Genomic DNA, 17,472 nt, shown 5'->3' with positions numbered 1-17,472 from the left:
GTTTTAAGCAAGACAAGAAGTGTAATTACTCCTTATTAATTCTTCAATATAAACGTATGACGTACAAGAATGCCATATAATTTACGGAAAATATTTTCTTGCTTCTTAACGTTATTTGAATAGACAGATAAAATTGTGTATATTTTAAAATTATAGAAAAGAAAACATCTGTTTTTTTTTCATTTAAGAAGAAAATTAGAAGTTTAATAAAATTGTTTAATATCAGTATTTAAAATTTTACTTCAGATTATTATTCTATCCTGGAATGTCCCTTGTCCCTGGAATGTCCCTACAATATTTTGAGTTTGATACTCCAAGGCTTTTTCTTTTCTTTTTTGACTTGTAATGTACCATATTTTCACGTCTTATTTATTAAAAATATTACAAAGAGAGTGATTAAAACCTGGATTGCTATTTACAAATATGTTACGATTTTTTTGCCTAATTGTTTTTAAAGAAATAGAATTCAGTTGAATTACCAAAAATATAAATATCTAAAATCGCATTGATTCAAAAAGGGTTAATGTAAATAAAAGTGTAATCCCTAGTGCTGTGATGTACAACATAGTGCAAATATCCGTATTTAACTTTTTTCCTGTTTTAAATAGCAAAAAAGAGATTGTCAGTTTAAAGAAATGGGCTATCTTAAATAGTTTTATCTTAGAATTAGTGCACACAAAAAATTAGAGTTTAACGAAAGAAGGCAGGAAAGAATATTAATGCTCATTCATTGTAAGTGATTAAATAGATAAGTTACGAAGCAACGAGAACGTAACTCCAAAGAAAGTGAAAATAAATCAATATTTTTTTTCTACTGGAAAATCAAATTTTTCAAGCATCAAAACTTTTTTTAACATAGATCAATAAAATGGGGCTTAAAAACTTTAGATTTTTTGAGCCTATCTTCGACGAAAAATGTGCCTGACTGGTTAAATTACACTTTTATTTATTTATTCTTTTCGCTTCACAGAAATGAAGAAGAAATTTAATGTTAAAAACAAGTCACCTGGCAAAACCTTACATTAGAAGGGATTAAAAAGCTTTAAGATTTGATACTTTCAAATACTTAAGTCAATTTAGGTTCGCTTGAGTGTGATTAAGAATAAAGAAAAATGTTTTTTTATCACTTCATTTACTTTGATAAAAAGTTAATAAAGTAAAATATTATTTTGTTCCTTTTTATTATGATTATTCTATCGTGCAATTAAAAAAAATAACGTAAGTGCTTAAAGCAGCTTGACAGCTATTTTCTTTCACCTGCTATAAAGGTTATAATAGTACCTATTCAACAATAAAAATTTCAGATAACTGATAAAAAATTGATTTTTGAAAAAAAGTAATATTTTGTAGCATGTCATAAAAAATTTTAAAAATTTAAAAATCCAGATTTCGAATATTTAAATTTTTTTTTTACTTATGTAGGTTTTTTTGTCGCACGGAAGTATTTTGTTCATAAAAATTTCCAAGATTTTGAAATGTTTACCAATTGCAATGGAGAACAAATATTTTGTTACATTTAAACAATTACTTGATATTACCTAATTCGGGTGTAGAGATTACAAATTTGAAAATAATTTTGCTCCCGAAGCTACAGATTCTTTTAAAATGGCATTTTTAGTTTAATTTTTGACGAAACATATAAGTTAAAAGAATGTTATATATAACAGGGAATCGGGCTACAAATTTGTAGAGAAGTAAGGGCAACATCCCTAGCGGCGTATGATGACGTTTCTGGACATAAGTTCATACGTAATTTCAATTCTAATGATGTGCCCTAACTCCCCCAAAAGTTTGTAGCAATATTTATATAGTTCCTGCTATATATAACTTTTTAAACTCACACTTTGACTAAAAAATGAACTATAAATGTCATTAAAAAATAACTGCAACTTGGAGATGAATTGATTACAGATTTAAATTCATCGAAGTAAAAATATTCAAGGTCCGTTAAAAAATCTCATGCAACTCGTAACGAAATAAGAAAAATGTTCTTCACTGTTATTAAACCTGTTATCTTACTATTAATATTAACAGTTTTACTTAAATACTTAGTTTTTTCATATATTATCACCTAAGCTAGAATCATTTAATAAATACAAATTTTTCCATTATATCACACACAAGTGAGAAACATTTATACACTTGCATAAAAAAATAAAAATAAACTCAATTAATGCTGCAAATTTCATGGAACCAAACACTTTTAAACTATATAAATGTTTAATTACGAAATTGTATTTTGATGTAATATGTTTCATTATGGATTAAGGACAACATTTCAGCAATTGCTGTGAACAACAAGAAGACGTGTAAATTAGGTAAAAAAATGCAATACTAAAAAAATTAAATGTTCTTCAATTATTTTCTCATAATTATTTTTCTCATAATTGGTACTACGCTAAATACTTTTTTTCTGAAACGTTCGTAATTTTGAATAATTTTTCTTTTAGCTAAAATCTAAAAAAAAAATTAATTTTATGTTGTCAAAACTTATAAACTAAAAGAAAATCTCAAAAAGGGATAAATTATAGAACTTACTAATCATATCTAAAACAGAATTCCTAGGTCCTGGAAAAGCGTTGAAAGAAAGTTGGCAAATTTATTAAGGATTTCACTGATTTGGTCTTTTTCATTACTTTAAAAAAAATTGGCAATCCATGGTATGGGTTACCAGTATTTTTGTAAGTAATGAAAACTATAAAGCATATATATATATATGATTTTTTTACACGAACAATTACATTATTTGAAAATTGGCTTTAGCACATAATATAGTAAATCACTAGAAAAAGGAATAAAATTTAATAAATCGCATTCATAAAAGAGAATAGACATGGTGCCTTTTGTCTCAAGAACACAGAAGTATAATCCTCATTTTCGCCCCCATTATTATTTTCACCCAGATTATAAAAACCCTATAGTTAATAGTTCTCACTAGAAAAAAATGAAATTGAAGTTAAAATAATATTTTTATTGAATAATGCTGCCAAATGCTTTTTGAAATTATGAGATACAGAATGATATCACAGATTAAATTCTATGTGTTTCAATATCAATATTAGAATCTTGGAACAGCATAGTGAGGAGCACCTTCTCCCATAACAAGCCTATAAATTAATGAATTCCTACTGAAAAAAGTGTGATATAAAGAATTAGGTGTAAGTTTCATATATTCCAAGAACAATTGTCCTAATGTAACTTCTATTGGTCTTAAATCTCTCAATATTTCTGTTAAAGCGTAACTGTAAAAATGGGTTGGGCTTGATGTTCTAATCATATCGTAGTGCTTATTGAAAAAGCGAGTAATACTGTCTTTCAGAATATCAAAACGTGCTGGTGATGTCTGCTCAAATCTGTCCCATGTGTCGAATAGAAGTGGGACGTTATCAGCCATTCTTTGAAATATTCCTTGAGAATGCCTTCGCATTATCTTCTTAAAAAGTGGCTTAACCCGATTTTGAAATCTAGACAATGCGGCTGATACTTCTTCCCTGGGGATTTTGACAGTGATTTCTGCACCAGAATTCCAGTCTTGTTGACTGAGCATATCAGAAATTATAGGTGAAATTGCAGACTTTAAGTTCCAAAATAACTGTTTAAGGTAGAAAGTAGTCTCACGATCTGCTGCCATTTCATAGATAACTGGAAGAATGATTTTGCTGGTTATTGAGTTCCCATCCCCACCAGCAATTTTCTGGATTGTACCAATTACTCTAGCGAACACAGGTTCTACAATTCCGACCAGCATATCAGGTACTTCTTCTTCGTCTTCTTCATCAACAGATCGTTTTGCTATTGTGTGCCTGTGTGACTGAGCGGCTAAATACTTTTTCAGCTTAGTCAAATTCAAGCCGTTCTTAGCTAAATCAGCGACTAAACCAGAAACGTTAACATGATTTCCAACAAAGTCCTGAGAAGAACGAATTAATTCAATAAAAAAAGGTTCCATGAATTCTACAAGCATATCAAGAGCTGCTTCCTCTTCCTGAGTTTCAACTGACCTTTTTGCTCTGCCATGTGGACCAAGCTTTGCAGTTAAATACTTTCCAAGCTTCATTAAGGGTTCTAAATCTCTAGCTAAATCGGATAGTATATCAGAAAAGGAAACTATAGTAATGTAAGTGGAGTTGGACAACTCGTATGATTGGTGAATTTTCTCAAAGATTCTCTCGCCCATATTTTTAGCGTAAGTGAAAGCTTTTTGTGCTCTTGGAAGCACTCTGTCTTTGATGAACGGCATCATCTCAGATTGGAATTTTCCGACCATTGGAGCATAATCTGTTTCAATTTGGGAATAAACAGATGGCGCAACGTCTCTCACTGTTTTACCAATTAGAGGAATAACGGATCGAAATAATTTTTTCATTCCCTCCCTAAGGTGCTCTCTATTGATGGAGTGAACCATAAGATCTGTTGAACGCTTGCGCCAATGAAGATGATCTGAATCGATTTCTAAGCAGCTGACTAAAGCCTTGTCTTTGCATTGATTGGATTGATAATCAAAAGCTTCCCCTGCAGGACAGGCCATTGTTGTCATTTCAGTTCCTTCACATCTATGAAAAGTCTGCAAAGGAAAATTTAATTTATGTATCATTTTTGCAACACAATTACAAATGTGCTATGAATTCTGATAATTTTTTGCTCGAAATAATTCCTGCAGTTGTGTCTTAAAAATAAAAAAAAATTTAAAATAAAAATGAACTTGAAAATTTGTGTTTATGTGTATATTCTGTCGAGATTATTTATCTATAACATCAAATTTTTGATACGTACAGCACGAAACGGCAACACTGAAGTAAACCTTTTCTTCTCTATAAATATTTTTGCCGTTACTTTGACATGGAATTGATTTAAGACATGGAAGATTTACTTTCACTTCTTTGCAATTTGATGAATAATGAGTAAATAAAAAAAAACGATGTTATTATTTCGCAATAAACGCTTCAATCTTATAATTACATAGAAATGCATCCTATAAATTACAAAAAGGCCAAATTCTGTAAATTAAATAGTTTGCTTTGCTCTTTTGTGAAGTAATCCTTCATCAAGCAGAAATTAGCTTCTAATCAAGATCTAAAAAAATAATTACAGAAATCGTGAAATGCTGAGACTTCAATGCTACAATGTAATTATAACTTCCTTTCCTCACGAGTTCAGTTTTAATCTTTAGAAGATTTTTAATTAAAATTATGATTAATTTCTTCTTATAACACTCGATTTGAAAAAAGTGCGTTGAAAATGTATTGTATCGGGATTTGAAAGATAAATAAATATATATCTGCAGCATTATTATTAACTGTTTTTTTATATCTGTATTAAAGCTAGTTTGGTAGAATTAGTGGTCGCTAAATTAATTTGTTTTGTTAATGAGATTAAATAAATGAAAAGTCCTGCGATTAATGAAAAAATTAATACAGCAAACCATTTTAAAAATAAAAATCTTCACGGAAAAGTATTTTATCTCACAGAAACTTTAGAACAAAATGAAATATAAAAAATAAATTAATTAAAATTGATATTATTGTGATGGAAAAAATTTTCTATTTTAAAATTATTCGTTTTTTCTGTTTTTCTATCCTGACGCCAAACATGCTAAAGCGAAGTTAAAATAATGTCAATAGAAAAATACAGCTTAACTCCAACGCATAAGGAAATGAAAAGTATATGTATCACGAAAAAATAGAAATTTTCGTACAATCTATTCAATGAAAATTTAAGCACTTTATAACTGATAAGGGGGAAGGGAAATAACCAAAACTTATTAACTACAAGTTTAAGCAAATAGTAAAATTATCGCTTTTTGCTGCGATTAAATGAACTTAAATGTATAGTTTATGGATTAATATTTATTAAAAGTTGTTAGAGAAGGATTTAAGCAGTTTGAAAAAAATACTATTAATGTTTATAAACTAGCTTAGATTATTATATAGGGACAAGCTAAGGTACAGCACAAGGTTAAAATGAAGCCAAGCAAAATTGAAAACACATTTATTACTTTAAATGTTTCCTGAACTATGTATCGAAATAACTTTAATGTCTCAACTAACGAAAAAAAATAGATAAATTTTCTAAAATTATAAATTATGTAATTGATTAGAATATAATACTTTACTTTCAATTTTATAATCCAAGAAATATGGAAATTCGAAATAATTTTTTTTTTTTAATGCAGAAAATGATTCCTGTTTCATTAAAGAAATATGTTAGGTTTGTTTATTTGTGCTTAAATTTGCATTAAAAGCCCTTTTCTGCATATTTCTGAATTTGAACATTTAAATTATGTTTCATCAAAAAATAGCTTGATTAAACCCTTTAAACATTAATGTTTATTTCAAGTCATATACAATTGTTAATAACCATAGTAAACTAATATGTTATCAAAAGAATTTAAAAATACTTTTTTTAACTTTTTAGAAAACGCTAAAACTCTTAACTTTGAATTAATTCTGAAAAAACATTTCAACAAAAGTAAAGAAATTATTTTTATCCACGATTTCGTTTATTAGAGATAGAATAATATCATATTATTTTTTTCCAACGAAAATTAAAATTAAACTTTATATAAGTACTAATTATTTGTAGATCCATGTATTCTATGTCGCAATTAATTTAATATGCAGAGAAAGGAAATAAATGCTGAAAATATCGTTATTTTCTTAAAGCATTCATACTTTTTTTAATTTCATTTTTTAAATGCAAAAGAAACAATAATTTTTTTGAAACAATTTTTTTACACATAATGATTTAAAAGTAACAATTCTGGAGAAACAACCACAAAATATAATGTTTATATAAGGTTACCACGAGCGGAAAAAATTCAAAATTTATTACCAAGGTTTGAAGTTTTAAATTAAAATTTACGAATTTATTTGGATAGTTTTAATATCTAGATTTATTTACCATAAACATTTAAATATATTTTGTAACTGCTTATTTTTATAAATATTTTAATTTCAGTTGTTGGGCATAAAGTAAAAATATAACGGAAAATTTATTGCGTAAATAAAAATTTAAAAAAGCAGCTAAAATAAAAATTCCACTATATATTTACTAGTATTAATGGCATTCCTAAGTAAAATTTGCAAAAGGTCAAAAACAGGTTAGTAAAAGGTAACTAATATTTAAGAGCTAGTTAAATTAAATTGCTTTACCTGGCATCCTGATTCAACATCAGCATGGAAGAATACGCCTTCTTCGTCGGGGCATGCATATCCATATACAACGGTCATGCAAGCCATTGTGTAAACTATAGCACTCCACATCTTCATGTTTAGTTCTTTACAAGCACCCTAAAAATATTTGTAAAATTCGAAATGATATCATTAAAAACAAAAAGGGGCAATTAACATTTTTCTAGTTTAATACCTAACTTATAACTTAACAAAAACTATCATAATCACTTCGAGAGAGAAAAAAAATTAATTTCTAAAATAAAGGATGAAAGAAATTAAAAGTAAAGGATAATGTATCTCAAGTGGGGTCTATTACTTAGTATTTTACATTTTACTAAATCTGATCTTTGATATAAATCGAAAAAATGAAGAGAGGTATAACAGGAAAAACAATATGCGGTGAAATCTCGTTACAGCGATATTTTGGGGACCAAATGCATAGATTGCTGTAGAGAGAGATATTTTTATAACGAAAAAATAATTATTTTTATAACACAAGAAAATAAAATTAATTCAGAAATTGATAAGATATGTAAGGTAATTCGACTCATAGTCAGGGTTTACAATGGATTGGATGAAATCAGTGACAAGTCATATCTGTCTTCGAATAAATAAAGGAAGCAATTCCAAGAATGGAAACACTCAGACGGCTCCCCACTTATTTGAAGGATCGGATTGTATTGTCTCCTCCTGAACAATAACTGAGCAATAACAGTGAAATGAGAAAATTAAGAGTGAGACTTATCTTATAAGACAGGGAAAAATACCCAAAAAATTTCAAAATTAAAGATTTTTTCAGTGTTTTAAAATCAAAATATCATAATAAAATGGATCAATAATGGGGAAATCGAGAAATAAATAATTTAACAAGAATTTAAGGGACTTATTGCTTTAGAGAATATTAGGAAATTCGTTGTTAGTGGAAGAAGTCATTATTGTATCGCATATCGTTAAAGCGAGAGTTTACAGTATCACCAAAAAAGAGTTTAAAAAAGAGTCAATTTTAATAATTGTTAACATCAACATTTTATTGAATACAATATTAAAACACGAGAGATAAAACATTTTTTTTAAAAATTTAGTGTTGTATGAAAGTGTATTAATTCATATAACTAGATGAATCCAGGTATAAAATTAAGCATAAATTAAAAATGCACCTAGAAAATTCAGATATAATTTTAATTCAGAATTAAAAAAAAGAAAAGAAAATGATAGAGGGCAAACTCAATATGAGTTAATTAGCACATTAATTATAATCACACATCAGAAATTAATCACAAGGATAAAAATATGAGCAAAAATATGGATGTAATAGGTAAAACAATAAGTAATGTAAGTCAAGTAATGTCTCTTAGGTGATAATTTATAATTAAAACGAAACAAACTTTTTGGAAATGTTTAAAAATCATACACTAAATATTAATAAAGCTGGTGGGAAGACTAGCAATCCATTTAAAAATTATGCTTAAAACAAAAGTAAATAGGTCTCTTGAAATAATATCTAACTTAATACGAACGATCAAAAGTATAATTTGCGAAATAATATGGAAATAATAATATAGAATATAATTTGTGATCAAAAGAAGTATAATTTGTGAAAAACTGTATAAGTTAAAATATGTTTGCTGGGATAATTTGTCAAATCTTAAAATGTGCAAGCATCCTAGATTTAAAACAAAAAGTCGAATGTAGTTAAAAATTAAATTACAAACAAAATTTGTGAACGAGGACAAAAAATAAATGTATTTATTGTTCCCAAAAACCTTCATATTTTTCAAATCAGTGTGTGGCACTTAAATAAGTTAAAATTACTATCACATTTTTGAACACGTTATTTTAAAACAATAAATTTTGTAAAACAGTTTAAATATAAAATTAAAATGTCTTTTATTGCTGAAAAATAAGCGTAACTCTGATAAAACTTTCATTCTGAAATTACGGTAAAATAACCGGTAGCAATCCTTCCATCCGATTAACCATAAAGTTTATGGTTAGGAGCATATTTACTTTTATGGTTTTAAGACAGTTAACAAGTGGTATGGTAAAAAAAAAAAGGCAGAGAATACAAAACTACACGGTTTAGTAACCATCTACTGACTGAAGTGTGTGCAGGACACTGGAAACTCTTCATGTAGTGAAGAAATAGGTTAATATTAAGGCTGGGATTCGAACCCCTGTCAGCCTGTCATGTGATTGAAAAATCAGCTCTCTCCGCTACTGGAAGTGGTGGACTGTGCTCAGTAATTGCTTAAAATATAACCTCCTCCCCTAACAGTCTGCTGATTGCACTTCTAGTTGTTTACGCTTCCATGTAGGTCTCTCTTCTCAATGACATGTGTAATTTATAAAAGTCAAGCACTATCTTGGCAACCGGCTTCTACTTGGCCGAGAAATATATTAAAATATATTATGCCAAGTTATTAAATTTCAGATATTGTAATCAGGATTAGATTTACAATTAGAATAAAATACATGTAAAAATGCTTTATTTAAGCAAACTAACTATTCTCAGCAAATTTAAAAACTGCTTTCAAAACTTACTCTTTTTTTCTTTTATTATTTTTTCCCACATATATTTATAGATATTTTTATTTCACGATTTTTCCCACTAATATAGCATTGGACATAATTTATGTCATTAATTAATATATTCTTTCGTTCTGAATTGAATTTCTTTCTTTTGAGCAAGAAGAGGTCTCCTCATGTAACTTACTAGTTATCATTTTAAAAATATTTTCAACATTTCTATTTAATGATAATTTTAGGGCAAAATGCATAGATTTTATGAGAGTAAAATCATTAACATAACTATTTTTATGTTAATATGAGTGTTTGTATAAATCTTTGTCTAATTTATAGAAGTCAGTTTGTTATATTTAACAGCCTTAAGAAAGATTTTTTTTAAGTAATTTTGTTAACTTATCCGGGGATGTATAGCCATGTCTAAGAAAATTGATGCTTAAATATTTTTCTAAATATATATACTTTTATACGTATACTTTTTTTATTTTAAATGCAAACCTTTCGTTTAATTTATGATGTTTTTAAGGAAAACATTAACATTATTTTGTCAAATTATTCCCTCCATTTTTCTTTTTTTTTCTCGTTTGAAATGATTTTCAATTCTTTCTTCTTTGTTCATTGTAACTTTGTAGTAAATATTTGAGTATAAGCATCCTAAAATTTGTCTTCTATATAAATTGAAAATCAAATTTTTACTACAAAGTTGCAGAAAGCAAAGCAGAAAGAATTGGTTAAAAATCATTTCAAATGGAAAAAAATGGTATAATAATTCAACTCTAATGTTTTTCCTTGAAAATATCATAAATTTAATAGAAAAGTATCGAAGTTTCTGTTAGTGTTGGCATAATTTAAATTACTTGATTTCAGTCATGATTAGAATCGTAAATTAAATCATTTGTATATTTTTAAAGAAATCACTAATTGAAATCAGCTGTAATTTAAAAAAAAACATTAACTTAAACGAATATAGTTTTTATGACATCAATTATGAATTAATTTAGAAAAAAATTATTAATATAAATTTTAAATATTTTCATGCAGTATAATTAATAAATACATTTGTTAAGGTAGGAATTTTTACAAGTCTAATTTAATTGATAATGTATGCTTATTAAGGAAGTCACTGTTGATATGCATGCAAATTATTATGTTTCCAAATGGACTATACGTGTGTAAGTGTGATATGAAACTTTTAAATAGTAGTTTTGCATTTAATATATTTAAAATAATTTTCTGGGTAAAAACATATTTCAATTACACCCATTTACATTTTTGCTAATTAACATTCAATGCTTTTTTATCTTATTGAATATGTAGTTAGAGTGTATCAAAAATTTTTCACTGCGAAATAATGAAAGGCATGTGCATTCAAATGACTAATTATCCCTTTCATTAAAAAATGCATTAATGCAAATCAAAAGTGATTTTTTTTTTAAAAAATAAATAAATAATTTCAGCAAAATAATGAAAAAATATTAATTGAAAAATTATAATTAAAAATATTTCCTTACAATAAAATAAATAAATACTTTCTCTTGAGAGCTATTTCTTTAAGTCCGATTTTATTGATAACGAGAATTTCTTTACTAAGAAATATCGAATCGCATGCAAATTATTATGTTTCAGAATAGACTATGCGTGAATAAGGGAGATATGGAACTTTTAAATAGTAGTTTTTTATTTAATATATTTAAAATAATTTTCTGGCTAAAAACATATTTCAATTACATCCATTTACTTTTTTGCTAATTAACATGCAATGCTTTTATATCTTATTGAATATGTAGTTAGAGTGTATCAAGACTTCTTCAAACCAAAGACGATTTATCAGTTATGTTTTCTTATCTAAACTAATTAATTTTCATTAGTTATCTAGTTGAAAAACTGTCTCCCGATTTTTAACAATTATTACCAAGTTGAGCCTGAAAAATATAATTGTGATTTTTTTTAGCTCAGTGATAAGTTTGTAATAATATAATAATTTTATTAATTTTAGTATGAAATATTAATTATTTTAGTTCTATTTCTTTTACACAATAGTGTTATTAAAATCTTTTATCAGATGCTTTGAATGGTAAATTTTAAGAAATTCAATAAATTTTGTTTTAAAAAAACATCTAATTCAAATCAAATGTGAACAATTTTGGAGTAAAAAAAAGGTTTTGCCAACCATGACTTCTGGTCAGAGTTGTAGTCATTAACTTTTTAGTGTAACGGTAAAAATTCGAACATTTTACGTGGAAATCTTTTTCAAAAAAATAATATGCAGAAGTTTGGTTAATATAGACTGGTTTAAAATTCTTTAAAATCAAAGTTCTAAATATTAAAGTAAGGATTTTACAATTTAAATAAAATTCTGCACCCAGAACTTATACTTTTTAACTAATTTAAGATGATAAGTTGGCAAAACTTTTTAACCAATATTCTTGAAGGAATCGCATCTGTCTAAATAAAATTTAGACCGATTTTCAGAACTTTAAAAGCTCCTTATCACCTTAAAATTAACAACAAAATTTTTTTTTCTTAGTTTGCATTTTGAAATTAGATAAATATCAAAATTTACAATATATAAAAACTCCTTTCAATTGAAAATTACCTAAAAATGGAGGACTACTTATTGCTATATCCTCCCCCCCCCCACAGCACACTAGCTTCTGGCGAAAAATATTGGCGAGACGACGTTTCTATCAGAAATTGTTTTAAAGCATAATTGAAGTAAGAGGGATGGTCATAAGGGTTACCTTGAGCTCAGTTGACCAACCTTTCGAAAGGGGGATAAGATGTTAGCAACGCAGTTCACCATGTCTGAGAAAACCATTAGCACAATCCGCTATCACCGCCCCACTACATTATGTACCCAGCTGCACAGAACAAAATGGACAGCCCATATAGCGCAGATAAAATTCTGGCTCTATTTGATTATTTAACCGTATTAGAAGATAAAAACAAACAAAAAACGTTTTTTTTTTCCACTCTTAATAGTTTAAATATCATCTTTTTAATGGTTGTTTGACAGTTTAAGTTGAACATGTTTAAATAACAACTAAATAAATTGCTATTCCAACATTTTCACCAAGAATCTCTACAATGAATCTCAAACAATCTCTACAAGAATCCCTAGCAATCTCTACGAGAGTCTCTAACAATGAAAGTTTTGAGGAATTCAGAAAAATATGAGAATTCTTTTACATGTTTTAAGTTTATGTTTTCGTATGTTATGTTTTTGTTTTTGCAATCTCTTATTTTCAGAAATGCACTTCAATTACACTTGAGGATCATTAAATTGATTAATTAATAAAAAATAATTTAAAGAAATAAAAAAAATTATTGTTTAACCGTATTAGAAGATAAAAACATACAAAAAACGTTTTTTTGTTCACTCTTAATAGTTTAATTATCATCTTTTTAATGGTTGTTTGACTGTTTAAGTTGAACATGGTAAAATATCAATTAACTAAATTGTTATTCAAACATTTTTACCAGGAATCTCCACAATGAATCTTTAACAATCTCTACAAGAATCTCTAACAATGAAAGTGTTGAGGAATTAAGAAAAATATGAAAATTCTTCTACATGTTTTAAGACCTAATGTTTTTGTAATCTCGTATTTTCAGAAATGCACTTCAAGTACACTTGTGGTTCATTAAATTGATTAATCAATAAAAATAATTTAAAGAAATAAAAAATACAAGATATTATTTCCTTTGTTTTAAAATTAAGAAGTGCTTATTCTCATTAAGATATTGTTTTTTTTAATCGTTTTCACATTAAAAAAAATTCTCTAAGCATTGAATTCATGAAAATTCGAAAGAAAAAAGAAGCATTAAGTTAATTATCTGCAATTACTCTTTTTAAGTAATAGTTAAGGATGAATTCCTTAGGAAAAAAATACTTCGCACATAAACAATTAATTTTCTGGCTTGCATTGATGTTTCTAATTTATTTTAAATAAGATTATTTTTTCTAATAACAAAGAATGCGAATTAGGAAAACCTTATTAGTATTTTACAAACAAGAAATTGAATTTAAATTTTCAATCTCCTATTTTTTATAATTACAATACAAATAAGAATGACGGTCATAAAAAATATTTTTATTATGAGCACTTACGATGTTTTTTAAAGCAAAAAAGAATAATGCAAAAAACGAGTGCCACCGAATAAAAAAAAAGAAAGCATATTAAAAAATCGTGATTTGGTTCTTAAGTTTTAAGCAAAAAATGTGCGAGACTAAATTATTAAACCAACTGAATTGACTGAACCAACTGAATTATTATTTCTGATTTTTTTCCAGTGAAGATATTGTTTTTATGAAATTGAATGATTAAGACGATGTTATCTTTAAGAAATAATTAACAAAACTTTTATTTTTGTTTGAAACTTTTCATTGAGTCTTTTCAGAGTTTTTGATAATATTGTTGTACAGCTATTTCCATTTTTTCTTTTTTTTTAAAAGAGTACGTTGCTTGTTAGAACATGAATTCTTCTCAATATTAGAACAAAAGTCAGAATTTAACTCAGCTAATTATTTAAAAAGAATCGTCTGAATTATAATTTTAAACTTCCATTCCAAAAAATTTCCATTCATTTTCAATATAATAGAATAATAATTATATTTAAAATGTATAGAACTAGTAAATAAATGAGAATGCTCACAAAACTTGATGATCGAGTTCTTAAATTTTAATTTATGTTTTATAATGCATAATATATGTTTTATAATATATAATTTATGCTTTATAATGTATATATTTTTTCTATCTTTTCTTAATTAAAGCAATGTTTTACGATAAAAACACTAGTTTTTATTCATAGTAAATTTAAATTTTAATTTGAAATTCTTCCATTTGTCCTCAATATGATAATACAGAGAGATATTGATGCATTAAAAAAAAATTAAAAAATAAATAAAAAAGTGATGTTTTTCAAAACGAATATATAAAAGCAAAAACAAGTACCATTAAAAGTAAATAATAGAGATATACATAAACAAATTATTCTCAAGATAAAAAAAAAAATTATTTAAAAGGTAATATAACTGTAAAATGCGTTAATTAAAATGAGCTAAGCAAATAATATTTTAATTTCAAAATAAAATAAAATTTAATTGCTAGCTAAAATGAGGAATGCTTTCAAAATGAGGAATGCTTTCAAAATGAGGAAAAATATATTCTGCATTCACCTAAGAGTAGCTAAAATCAGTAACAGTAAAAGTAAAAATTAAAAAAAAAAGACTATCTTCAAAATTGTATCCAAGTTAAAGAACTTAGAGTAAGAATTATGGGTGGTAATTTCGCTCGAAAATGACCAAATATAATTACATTGGGTAAGGGTAATAAACAAATGATATCTTCTCATTTTTAACTTCATTGTAAAGTAATTTTTAATTGCTATACTACTACTGCAAAATAAGGAAAAAGTTTTATGCTTTCTCCTAATAATAGCGAGAATTAGTGCCAGTAAAAGTACCAATAATTTAATGTAGTTAAAAGAGATTACATCTAAAAATTATACTCAAGTAAGATTTTTGAGTAAGAAGCGTGGAGTATAATTTAACTGTGAAGTACCTAAACGAATTTATTAATATGGGAAGATTTTACGAACAAAAAATAATTCTTACTTTTAACTTTAAAATAAAATGATTTTCAATTTCTGCTTAAAATTATTATTACTGCAAAATAACTAAAAAAATATATAAACTCACCCGTATGCTTAAAGCCTGGATCTCCACTCTGTATAAATGTTAAAATGGAAATATGATTTAAGAATATTGCTTGCCCTTTTATACGGATAGATCAGCTGTTTTATTTGACCTTTAGTTTATAACTTTGATAATACAGGTGAAGTAGTCACGTATTCAACGGGGTATTGTGGGTGGCAATTCTAGATAACAGAGGAAGGGCAAAAGTACACCCCTCAGGTGTACTTTTGCCCTCCCCCTTTCTTTTCTCCTTTTCTTGCTACCCATCACTCAGTCTAAAAATTGCAGGGGTGTGGGAATTGATTCATTGAAATATATTCCTTTTATTTTCTTATCTCTTTTTTTTTTGTAGTTATAATATAGAAGCTGTAGTTATAATAAGTATTAGTTGTATTAATGCAATGTATGTGTAAAATAAATAAGAAATATAACTTGAAAATGAAAAATAATTTTAGTATTATGCTTAAAAATTATATTATCTCTGCTTTAGTAAATTAGTAATTCATATGTAAGCAAGATTAATTAAACTGGAATAAGTAAATTAGATTTTATTAAATTGTTAATTGTGGTAAAAGTAATTATAAGCAGTTTTAAAAATTTTTTTAAATATGTTTACAAGTTCTGTAATATTCAAACCTTATTATTATTATTTCCATTATTGCATGCATTTATGTGCCAATCTGAATATGATGGTTAATTTATTTATACAGATAATTTTCAGGTATTATTATTATTATCATTTTCATTTTATCCAGAAATGTTAGGTATGAACATTCTTATTTAATTTATTTTTACAACAAATTAAAATAAAATGTTCCTAAGAACGTTATTTTCTTTTAATTTGCATGTTATATAGACATTTGCTTTATTCTTTTGTAAAAAATAGCCACTTAAAATGTCTTAAACAACACCGAATAATCTAGTTTTATGTTTCAATTAATACAAAATAATTTTGTTCTTTGAATAATTCATAACAATGTAAACAAGCGTTGAAAATTTTAATACAATCAAGTAAATCTCCAGAAATGGAAATTTGAGACATAATTAACTCCTGAGGGAAATGTTTTACTTCACAATGTCATAATTTTAATGTTAAGTCTTTAATTAACATTTAGTTTCCCCAATTTCAAATTGATTAATTAAATACAAAAGTATTATGTTTTATCATTCTTGAAATCATTAATATTGCAGTTAGTGAAACATTTATTTAACTATTTTCGGTGTACAATGTTCTTTTCTATTCAAAAATCTATTACTAGTAGTCATAAAGAAAACTATTAGGGGAAAAATTAAAATATTTAAGAGGAATTCAATTAATTAATGGTAATGTTTTAAATTAATTTGTATTGCAGGTATCTGTTAGTTAAAAGAAAAGTAAGATTTAATTCAATAATGTACATACATAAAGACGAAAATATTGATGAACACTGTTAGAAATTTCCCAGTAAAAATTGTTAAATAGCAATTTATTTAATTGCTATTTTACCATATTCTATCAAAACCGTCAAACAACCGTAAAAAAGATAATATTCAAACAGTTAAGTGTTAAGAAAAATTTTTATTGATTGTTTTTCTCCTAATAAGGTTAAACATGCAGAATTCTATCCTCGCCAACTAGGCCCACCTTAAAAAACCTTTTTGTTCCATGTTGCTGGGTACATACTGTGATGGGCTAATCAGTTTATCTCATAACCGCCTAAACATGTGTACGAATCCTATTGTTGTTACTACGATATTTTTTCCATTCCTTAAACGTAAGAAGACTTCTAGCGTCATGCACTCTTCAATCGGTGACCCTGGAGTAATAGAATACTAAACTATCATTTATGCAGCAATGGCGGAGCACCCACTGCGCTTCAAAGTCTGTTAAGGCTCATTTCAGAAAATTTCTAAAAGTAAAATAAGTAAATAATGCTGTATTCACGGTTTTTTAACTGTATCAATTGTAAACATTTACAAAACCATAAAGGAAAAAAGAAAAAAAATTAACCGTAAACTTTATGGGTAATTTCAGCCCAAAAATTTTAGCTGCAAATATTACATTAGTTTGGCATTTCTGTTTAAAAATATATATAT

At 26.5% G+C, this 17,472-nt stretch overlaps 1 protein-coding gene across 1 annotated transcript in view; it reads right to left on the bottom strand.

Moving 5' to 3' along the window:
* Positions 1-2,950: 2,950 nt before the first annotated feature.
* Positions 2,951-17,472, bottom strand: part of LOC107445192 (uncharacterized) — a 45,092-nt gene continuing 30,570 nt past the window's right edge. The window contains exons 5-7 of the mRNA XM_016059574.3: positions 15,400-15,427; positions 7,152-7,289; positions 2,951-4,564 (exon numbers count right to left, since the gene is read on the bottom strand). Coding sequence (XP_015915060.2) covers positions 3,059-4,564; positions 7,152-7,289; positions 15,400-15,427 — 1,672 coding nt within the window. The 3' untranslated portion in view covers positions 2,951-3,058. The remainder of the gene's footprint in view (positions 4,565-7,151; positions 7,290-15,399; positions 15,428-17,472) is intronic.

Source organism: Parasteatoda tepidariorum, chromosome 9, assembly GCF_043381705.1.
Source record: "Parasteatoda tepidariorum isolate YZ-2023 chromosome 9, CAS_Ptep_4.0, whole genome shotgun sequence".
NCBI lineage: Eukaryota > Metazoa > Arthropoda > Arachnida > Araneae > Theridiidae > Parasteatoda > Parasteatoda tepidariorum.
This window is presented reverse-complemented; position numbering and strand designations above follow the sequence as displayed.